This window comes from Anguilla anguilla, chromosome 19 (genome assembly GCF_013347855.1).
Source record: "Anguilla anguilla isolate fAngAng1 chromosome 19, fAngAng1.pri, whole genome shotgun sequence".
Classification (NCBI taxonomy): domain Eukaryota; kingdom Metazoa; phylum Chordata; class Actinopteri; order Anguilliformes; family Anguillidae; genus Anguilla; species Anguilla anguilla.
In genome coordinates, this window is record NC_049219.1 from 13,582,152 (window position 1) to 13,593,130 (window position 10,979).

General features: G+C 48.2%; 1 protein-coding gene across 8 annotated transcripts in view; it reads right to left on the reverse strand.

The window, feature by feature from the left end:
- Window positions 1-10,672, reverse strand: part of LOC118219169 (synapsin-3-like) — an 84,512-nt gene extending 73,840 nt beyond the window's left edge. For 3 of the 8 annotated variants that reach the window (XR_004763670.1, XM_035402145.1, XM_035402139.1), the window contains exons 1-2: window positions 10,552-10,672; window positions 2,480-2,860 (exon numbers count right to left, since the gene is read on the reverse strand). Coding sequence is in view for 7 of the 8 variants with exons in the window: in XM_035402145.1 (XP_035258036.1) it covers window positions 2,480-2,823 (344 nt within the window). In the remaining variant the exon portion in view is untranslated. Of the gene's footprint in view, window positions 1-2,479; window positions 2,861-3,372; window positions 3,675-4,224; window positions 4,524-9,706; window positions 10,106-10,551 lie in introns of those variants that run through there. The other 5 variants (XM_035402144.1, XM_035402143.1, XM_035402140.1 and 2 more) reach the window with 5 other exon arrangements.
- Between the last annotated feature and the right edge of the window lie 307 nt (window positions 10,673-10,979).

Below are 10,979 nucleotides of genomic sequence, written 5' to 3' on the forward strand. Positions count from 1 at the left end.
CTGAGCTACTGTCAAAACAGTGTGGCCTTACAGAGTCTAAAGGCTTTCTTAAAGGAATAATGCACGGCACTTAGGGTAAGCCGTATGCAGTCAGTTACGGGCTTTGTGGTCGTAACCTACCCAAAGACAGTTCATTTTTGTCCATTTTAATGTGTACCTTTTAAAAATTCTGTTGCCCTTGGCAAGACTCTTCTTCCGATCTGGCTTGGCAATACAATTCCCATACAGTCCCATAGACATCGGCACTGTGCAATGAATTATGGGAGTTGAGAAAAGAACAACTGAAAAACATATTACATGACTGCTTCCACAACAACAGGATATGAGTCAGCTGAGGGGATCTGTCTATTCTTAAATGATGACATGAAACATAGGACGTAGGATTTTAGAGAATGCAGGAGCCATCCGCACAAGCACTGAAGCTCATCAGTCCACACCGAACACAGTTCCTCCTGAAGATGTTATATCGCTGTTTTGTTCGCGAATGATTTTTGTTCTGAACCAGCCTTTAAACGGCAATGGAGAAGTGCATCGCCTCCGCTACGCCTCTGAACTCCTCATCTCATCCAGCGCAATCTCACGCCATCGCCCCCGCCGACATCCGCCATTTACTGCAGTCGCGTCCTTGAGCGCACTCTCGCAATAAAACGAGCGCAGACGGAGAAAAACGACTTCCCCATTCTGTTGCGAATGACGTGCCCACGGCCTTCGCCGGTCACTAAGCAGAGACACCACAGGATCAGCCCCCTGACCTAAAGAGCGACTTCCCCAACCCAGGGGACCTGACCACACACTCACTGCTTCTCCAGGGTGAAGTCATCTACAGCAGCTGCTCATATGCAAAGTCACGTCTCTGAACTGCACAACACACACACTGGGGCAGGCATTAAAAATGTACTGGCATATACTGGAGTCTGAAGTAATCTGGCTTTCATATATGCTATTCCCTACCCAACATCCTAGCCCACCTTCATAACCCCTATACCACACTACCACCTGGTTTACACTCACGTCGCAACAGGGCAATATGCCAAAGGTGAGCCATTTAAAACCATTGTGAATTTTACACTGAGTACAAAGCAACTAAATAATCACAAGGGCGTATCTGATATTTCATGATGAAGGAATCTCCATTTTCTGACAGAAAAAAAGGCTTCAGTACTGCATCGCCAGGGTTTTTGTGTGATCAGCCAGCGCCCCCTGCTGGCGACTGAGCTGCAGAGCTACAAACATGCTTTTACAGAGAACTCTCACAGGCCATTGGCTATTCCAGCACCTGGACAACACTGCCACCCTGTGGAATAACAGTGAAGTGCTGAAATACTGGGCTCACGTCCTCCAACGGTGGTTCTCACTGTAAAGCCGAAGAAGAAGAAGGAAGAAAGAAAAAAAAAAGGGAATTCACGACGGCTCTGATGAGATCTGTAACAAACGGCAGGGAGGGAGGGTGCAGTCTGATGAATCACCAGCGTGAGGCGCTGAAGCGCTCGCAGAGGTAGGATCCCGGGGACGTGAGCTGGCAGCCCTGCCGTACAGCACCGGAAGGAAAGATGAGGCAGCGCGTTTGGAAGTGCGATCCAAGCCAGAATTCAAGGGGAGGGTAAAAATAGCAGCAGAAGGAAAATCATCTCAAGTGACAGGACAGATCAGACAGGAGGAGAGGGAGGGAAGGAGAGAGAGAGAGAGAGAGAAACTGAAAGGAGAAAGAGGGAGAAAGACAGAAATGCAGAAGAAAGAGAGAGAACGAAACGACAGAAAGAGCAAGAGAGAGAGAAAGGATCAGACAAGCAGCGCTTATGGTTACTTTGGTCGCATTCAATGCTCTTATGTGCAGCTGGACCTCATGGAGTAGCTGCAGAGACACACTGCTTCCCCACTCACGTACTGTAATGACAGACACCTTGGCAGTGTGGGTTGAGGCTCAGGGCCAGGGCAGGAGAACAGTGAACACCACGTACAGGCGCAGAAATCCACTGTCATTCATCAGTAACTGCATCGGTACCCCATTGCTCTGTCACTTCTCAGGTGTAGCCCCCTCATTAATACCAATGACACCTCATTAAAGCAAAGGAAGTTGATTCACTTCGTCAGAAAGCAGACTGGGGCTCTGGGGGCTCAGGGACATGTGAATCGCCGATGCTGTCGACTGATATTGATTGATATTGTTTTACACCCACTCATCACCTCATTCCATTTAATGCATGCTGGGAACACGTCAGGCAAATCAACTGGGCTGCAATTTACACGGTCAAGGAAAAGAAACCACTCAATTTTATACACACCTAAAAATGCATCGGAAAATACAATGAAACACACTAGTTCAGTTATTATTACGATTATGATGATGATTATGATGATGTTGATGATGATGATGATGATGATTATTATTATTATTATTATTATTATTATTATTATTATTATTATTATTATTAATGGGAGGAGCAGGCTGTAGTCAAGGCAACGGGCCAGGCGCTCTCACCAGTCTGTGTGCGGATCATCGATGATCAGCAGGACTTTAGGCTTGCGGGGGGCGGGCGGGGCGGCGGGAGGGGGCGGAGCTGCGGCGGGGGGTGTGGCCTGGGCGGCGGCGGCGGGGGCGGCCTGGCTGCTCTTCACCACGCTGGACAGCGAGCTGAGGAAGCCGGCGGAGGTGGACGAGGCCGGCGGCGGCGGCGCCCCCTGCTGGTGCTGCGGCCGGCGCTCGCTGGCCGGGGACACGGGCGAGCTGGACGGCCCCGCCGGCCGCTGCAGGTCCATCATGTAGCCGTTGGGCAGGTTGGCCACGAAGCTGCTGTCCGACAGGCGTCTGCGCAGGTAGTTCATGCTGGCGGCTGGGAAGGGTCACGCTCAGAGGCTGCTCCTGGAGACACGCAGAACAGGCGCTGCCTTTAAAGGGCTGCAAACACACTCACTGTGTACTTTTACCAGACACAGAATTAAACAGCATGCATTTTATAACATACTATCCATTTATATCTATATGCTGCAGCATATAATTAAAGCACTAAATCAAGATAAGCTCCTGCGTCCCATCTAGGAATCAGAACTACAACCTCACGCCCAGTTCCCTATCCACTGCACTACACTACCTCCTGCTTGTAACCCTGCCCCAATGCACGACGGTGGGACGAGAGAACGCGACTGTGCCAAACTCATTAACAGGCACCCGGTCAAGGGGCATCGCTGTTGAACTGGCGAGGAACCCCAGCTCTGTATGCAGGTAATGATAGCCTATGCTAATCTAATCGCGGTCACAGTAAGGATATTCTCAGCATAAAACCCCAAGTGTAATGAGCGCGTTTAGCGATAGCGGCGCATGCGGTGAGTGAGAGAGCTAACGTTCAGCACAAAGAGCGATCAGCCGCCACTTATGCGCTGCGTGCTGAGGCATCCTTTAACCGCTCCACCGTTAACTGAGTGCGGACAGAGGAAACGTGTGGAAACCTTGGCCGAATGGAAAGGGCACCGAACGGCACTCGATAGCGCCTGACCACGCTGCCCGTCTCTCAGCTGGGGATTAAGCCGTGTGGTTTCGGCAACGAGGCCGGTCGGTGCTCACAGGGTGGCCCGCGGCTGTGAAACACACCACGGAGTCACCCTCAGCTCCAGAGTCACCCTCAGTGTCAGAATCACCCTCAGCTTCAGAGTCACCCTCAGTGTCAGAGTCACCCTCAGCTTCAGAGTCACCCTCAGCGTCAGAGTCACCCTCAGTGTCAGAATCACCCTCAGCTTCAGAGTCACCCTCAGTGTCAGAATCACCCTCAGCTTCAGAGTCACCCTCAGCTTCAGAGTCACCCTCAGTGTCAGTCACCCTCAGAATCACCCTCAGCTCCAGAGTCACCCTCAGTGTCAGAATCACCCTCAGCTTCAGAGTCACCCTCAGTGTCAGAGTCACCCTCAGCTTCAGAGTCACCCTCAGTGTCAGAATCACCCTCAATATTAGGTCATCCTCAGTAACAAAATCATAATTTTATTATGACTTCTGGTACGACTAAAACTACTTTTACTGTTGCTACTGGCGCCATTAAACCTCAAGTCATTGAAATGCGGGGACAATGACACCGCGTTCGTGCCACTGCACATTCAGACTGCTTACAGCCCTTGTACTTTGAGAGGCCACATTTCAGTTTCCAGTAAACATCAGATATCTCCAGAAGCAGACTGAACCTGTCCTGGCAGCGGTACACCTACAGAGCCCCCAGCACCAGCTCTTCAAATACTAACCCGCCCCACACATATTTCAACTCCAGTCCTCCAGCAGAGGCCATCATTACAGCACTGAAAGCAGCAATTCTTTGTCTCCGGGCCCAACCCTTGCCCTGGCCGATCCTCCCAGCTCTCTGTAATTGCTCCCTGTCCAGTGATAAAGACCCTCATCGCAGCCAGGCACAGCCACAGCTGCTCCGCCGTTCCCCTGCCCTTCCGCGGCTGCACTGTAATCACCGACGGCAGCTCCCGTCCCCGCGCAGCGGAGAGTCCCTCTCAGAGTGCGGCGCGTGCCACAGAGAGGGAGGAGGACATTGCATCATGCGAAACGGCGGGCCGTGCTGGTGAGCGGGTGAGTCAACGCCGCCAATATCTGGGTCAGCAGTCACCCTGTGTGCTGCCAGCGCCCTGACACAGGGACCAGGAAGCAATGAGGATCCGGCCAATCCAAATAACACACACACACACACAGACACACACAACACACACACACAACAGATACACAACAGATACAGGCAACACACAACACACACACACACACACACACACACCGACAAACAACACACACAAACACACAACACACACACACACACACACACACACCGACAAACAACACACACAAACACGCATACACACACACACACACACACCGACAAACAACACACACAAACACGCATACACACACACACACACACACCGACAAACAACACACATAAACACGCATACACACACACACACTCTTGACATCCTAGCAACACTTTCACATGAGCAGAACACCACAGACTGGCAGAAGGGGAGGATTGTGGGTAATTGATTCGGACGCTGGCTGGGTCATAGTACGGCCTCCGCTGTGGCGTGATGGACAAACAGAGACTGATAAAAGACATCCAGCGCAACTGCCCGACCCTGAAAAAAAACACTGGCTCAGGAAAAATGAGCCGCCATATCCGCTTACTGCGATGACTGATATCGCATAGCAAAGCAAATTTGGCAACGGGGATAAAGTGGCATGTTTGTTTCTTTTGCGCGACCCTCAGGGGGTTTCTGACTTTCCAAAGCCTTAATTATTTATCAAGCTCATTATTTTGAGAAGGCCAAATTGCCCCATTGTCTTTAAGTGTAAATAATCCAATGGCACACAAGCGCGTACACATACAGTAACAGCAGCAGTGCAGTACACACACAGATCCCTCACGGAACACAGACACACAGAGAAGAGCACGCAACCTAGCGTCAGGCTCACTGCCATGCCGGTCGCTTAGCAACCACTTCACTTACTTTTCTCTTTTCTGGGAGGAAAAAAAGGAAGCACACACAACACACCATAACATTCCAAATACAAGACTCATGTATATGCTGTAATGTTTCCCATGTAAGATACACAGGCTAAATGAATGTACAGTAAACCATGTATAGTGAAAACTGTAGAGTCTGGAGATTCGGGTCCATATTCATAAACACTCTCAGATGAAGGGTGGTTATCTGGGATCAGTTTCCTGTGTCCATAGCCTAAGCTCATTCATCAGGAACTAAAAAGACTAAACTGATCCCAGGTCAGTGAGCTCCATTTCACAGGGAGATTCAACATTCTTACTTCACTTCTGTTTGTTGTTTCAGATGGAAGATCAGAACTGGATATGCACTCTTATTTTCACAGAAATGCAAATAATAATTTGCCACTTCCAATGTGAGCATCCTAACAGTTACTCAGAGGCGACAGTGTATCCGAGCAGATCCTGGAGACTCAGATCCAGCAGGAGGCCCAGGATCCCCAGCTCTAATGCCCCACAGGAGGGGGGCAAATCCAGGGTGGAGTTGTGCTCTAATGCCCCACAGGAGGGGGGCAAATCCAGGGTGGAGTTGTGCTCTAATGCCCCACAGGAGGGGGGCAAATCCAGGGTGGAGTTGTGCTCTAATGCCCCACAGGAGGGGGGCAAATCCAGGGTGGAGTTCTGTTCTAATGCCCTCAGGAGGGGTGTGGGTCCAGGGTGGAGTTGTGCTCTAATGCCCCACAGGAGGGGTGTGGGTCCAGGGTGGAGTTGTACAACAGATGGTGAGCAGCCCAAAGCGCTGCGATATGGAGTAATGTGGGGGGGGGGGGGGTTAATGGCGGGTGCTGACATGTGACAGTGCTGGGGCTTCTCCACACACAATGCGACACTCAGCCCCACAGAGAGATCCTGTCTGCAGCTCAGCCAATTACTGCACCCTACGCCCCTGCACAGCTGCCAGCCTCCAACAGCCCACTCAGCTCCTCATCTCCCTCAACTGCAGCTGAAATAATAATTACGCTATTTAAGAATGAAGACATGGTAAACAAATAGTAAACACACACACACACACACACACACACAGATACTGTACACACACACACACACACACACACAGTGAACAGAAAGGGGCTCTCCACTCCCAGTTGTGCTTGCTAGCCATAATAACAGACTAATGTTAGTTCAGCTACCTTGCAGACAGCAGCATTGTTTAAGCATGCATCTTTTTTTCTCTCTACAACTTTCCAAAGCTTTTACTTCCCTGTGCAATTTTAATACATTTTACAACGGCACTGAGATGCATTACCCAATTTCCTCTCCAACATTCCGCTCGCTTCCTACGGTACTTCAGTTGCCCTTTAAGACTGTGTTAACACATTTTCCAGAGGTGGACATTTTCCTGTAACAGCAGAACGAACTGTCAACCATACGGCCATTAGTAGATGAGTAGCTCTGTATTCCGCGTGTACTCCCCACTTTAAGCCTGGCACAGCGGCCCAGCTCAAAGCCAGAAACCTGCCTGCTCTCAGGACATGTCCAGCACTTCACAGGCAAACACACGAGCACTGCGAAGGCCAGACTAAGGTGAAGGCCATCCTACCATAAACTACGGGACTCAGAAAAGTGGTAGAGCGGTAAAAGGAGGCGTGTGTCAAAGCCATAGCACTCCACACAAACCGGCCAATGAGAATCGGGCCCACGTCTATGCTGGCACGCCCCCCCCCCCCGGAATGCCTATCGCTGTGCGAGCGAGCGCTCGCCATCTGGGCTGCAAAAACCAGTGCGCAAGTCACCGCCGTCGAGATCACACCGCGTCGCCGCAGAGCAGCTGGGACGGCGATGACGGCGGCCATCTCTGAAACAGGGAAGACACCGGAAGAATAACTGGCTGTCCAGCCTTTCAGAAATGAGACAGACTGGAAATTCAGCGTACCGCCATTTTTCAAGATGGCTGCCACGGGTGTCAAGGGGGAAAATCTGCGAAGCCCCAATATCAAGATCTTTTTATAATAGACTATTGCAGAAAAGGAAGAGCCAGGCTACGCCACCATAACAGATATAAGCTTTTATAAGATAGTCGAAGGGTACTCTATCAAAGGGCACATTTTATATGGTTTCCAGACATTACTGTGTAGATAGTATTTTATTTTTAGCTTTTTATAACCCATAAAAGCCGTGCATCGTGAGTTTGGCAGTACGTCGCCCTGTGCATTAAGTAGATGATCCAATAATGCATTCAGTCTTGCAGTGGAGCCATCTGGGTCCAAATCAATGGAAGTTATATGGCTTTAATAGCAGGTTCACATATGCTGCTTAACTCAGTTTCAGGACACCAAATGAGTGTATTCCAGTTACCCCAAGTCAGGCTTGTTTAAACGGAGCAATGTGCGCACACATAAAATATTTAAGGAACTTCAAAAAGTCAGAAAAAGATATAAATAAAAATAAATAATAGAACAAGATGTAAATAGGTTTGTGTTTCTTTGGCAGAGTGCCTCGTAGGCTTTGTTACTTAAAGCTCAGGACAAAATGAAATCTGTGCGGCATGCATAAAACATGGGTGCGACACTGGAGCCACGCGCAGGGCCACGAGTGCCAAGGCTAATGTCCCCCGTGCTCCAGCAGGGAACCGGCCTGGCAGAGAGGAGCCCTACTGCAGAAACGAGCGCTCTGTTAGCCCGCGCCAACCGTCCGCCGGGACTCAAAAGACGCGCAACTGGTTGACCTGCCGACAGCAATACAGACACGGACATATTTTGCAAAACAGCAGGCTAACAACGGTACGGGGGGCGGTCGGAGTATAAGGAAAGGTTTTTTTTTTGGGGGGGGGGGGTGGAGTGGAGTGGCGTGTCCTGTTAAAGTACATATTTCCATGGCAGGGAAACACCCAGTGATGGGGTTTCTGAATGCTGACTGTGGTCCCACAAGGTCACGCGTTCTTAAGAATCCAAGAACAAAACAACACATCGTAACATTGAGTTATTTCAGTTCATCCAGGCCATCTGGGAGTGTCATTTACCAACAGGCTAGACAGCATCCAGCGTTGCACTAAGCCTGGCATATCTGGAATATCTTGGGGGTCTTTGCCTGACCAGTCTGTTCCATATTTTAATATTCTACGTATTCACAACTGTAAACAAAATGCTTCCTGATGTCAGTAGTTTTGACCTATAGCTTCCACCTCCGTCCCCATGTTCTGCAGACAGAACTCAAAAAAAATCTCAATAAATCCCTCTCATCCACCTCCCTTAGCCGCCTAAACAGATTAAGCATCTTGAGTTTTCTTCCTAATGTTACAGCACGTTTATGAACAAAGAAATGGTAAACAAAGTTAGTTTAAGCTCTCACACACACACACACACACACAGGAGCTGGGGCGACATAGCTCAGGAGGTAAGACCGATTGTCTGGCAGTCGGAGGGTTGCCGGTTCAAACCCCACCCTGGGCATGTCGAAGTGTCCTTGAGCAAGACACCTAACCCCTAACCCCTAACTGCTCTGGCGAATGAGAGGCATTAATTGTAAAGCGCTTTGGATAAAAGCGCTATATAAATGCAGTCCATTTACCATTTACCAGGAGCTAGCACATACCCACATACAAGCAAGCATGCATGCACATAGGCAAGCACAGACAAACAGACAAACAAACACACACACACACACACACACACAGAGCATCTGTGAAATATCAGGTTCAGTTAATGATGGCCCTTATTGAATTACAGAGGGTGGGAGCTTGAACGAATCACACTTTTAGTTTTGTTCATTTCCTTTGTATCCATTGTGGTTGTGCGTTACCACATCTCTCCACAAGAACACGGATTGCATCATCAATAAACCCAGATATCACAGTCAGTTACTTCAATGTCATTCAAACAGTTTGGATTTTGAAGTCATCATTTATTGTTTGAATTCACACAAGCATGAAGATGTCACCTGGGAAGCCGTTTTCATAATATACAAAACCACTTCACTACTCATAAATCGTAAAAAAAATTTTAAAAGGCCCACGATCACTTACTGCAAAAGGTTTCTATTTTAAAGGCTTGGGCAGGAGTCCAGCCAATAGAAAAGTGTTACAGTTCAGCACCATGGACAGGCACCAGCAGCACTTATTCAGATTGAATGCGTGGTACAGAGTCGCGCAGGACAGCTCATAACACATTTCCTATTTTTTTGTGATTTTCCGCCACTTCATTGTACAGTTGAACGTTGTGAGAGCCATTTACCGTATACTATCTGTAGGAGTTCGCTTCTTTAATTCCTTCGGTTGAATGTAGGTTACGTGGGTGTCCATCTGCCAAACTGTCGTATTTACACTCGTCGGGATAACATCGTAGGGTAACGCTCATTATAAGTGATTCCAGTTCTGGCTTATTTTCTGGTCTGCGGGGCCTGTGTAGGTTAAAATCAAGTTTGTTTCGGATGAAAACGATCCGTCTGTCATGGTTGGCTGGACGACTGTAAATTTCAACAAGTGCACCAGTGCATCCACGCGTCATTTAGCGTTTTGCAACCATAGGCTTCATATCATCCTAGCTTGCAGCTAATTTTACTAATTACATACCGGAATACACACCGCACGACTTTTGACGTGACGTTTAAAAATGCAGTTTGTCGTCCATGGTGTAAAAACAATTTCGTTGAGATGCTTGTAAACCAGACAAGCAAGATTATTTCCATTTCATTTCAAAATCAATAGCTAAACCAAGAGAATCACACGCGCGCACGCTCGCACGCACGCGCGTGCACACGCGCGCACACATTCACAAACGATTACTGCAGCAATGCTTTTCCTGAAGAAAACAAACAATGCTTCTGCTGTTTAAATGACACATTATACTTTCTCAGTACTCAGACAATTTTCCACAGCTGACCATGAAACATCTAGCTAGCTATTATCAATTGCTTTTGTTTATGGTGAAATGGTAGCCGCTAAAGCAGCGTTTGAGACAACACATAGGTAATTAAAATGCCTTTAAAATAATAATAATAACTGCATAACCATATGTACATTTGTTTGCTTTGTACTTTCGAATAACGCACAGTAAACCGCTTAATATACATGTTTTACCTGAGGACGGCTCCTCGTCGTAAGTCTGTTATGATGCTGCCGCACTCCAGTCTCCACTGCCATGCAGCTCGCGCTACAGCCGCCTCAACCTCCCCGCACTGCAAAGCATGCTGGGAAAATAGGAAGTACATTGCCATAATTCTGTGGTGCTCTTAGAGCCCCGATGGCCGAATAGTTTCTGAAATTAAAAAACGCCTCCTTTTATTAGTATGATCAGCGGAACATTAGTATTTCCAGAGATCGGCAAACTTGTACACTGGGTTATACAAACACTGCTGTCACAAATGACTTCTCGTAATTATTGTATAGGGATTCACTTTCATCCTGCACAACAGGAAATTAAAATAAATTGCATCCTGAAAAGTACTTTCCACATAATGGAAACATTGTGCTACAATAATTTATATGATATAAAATACATATTTATG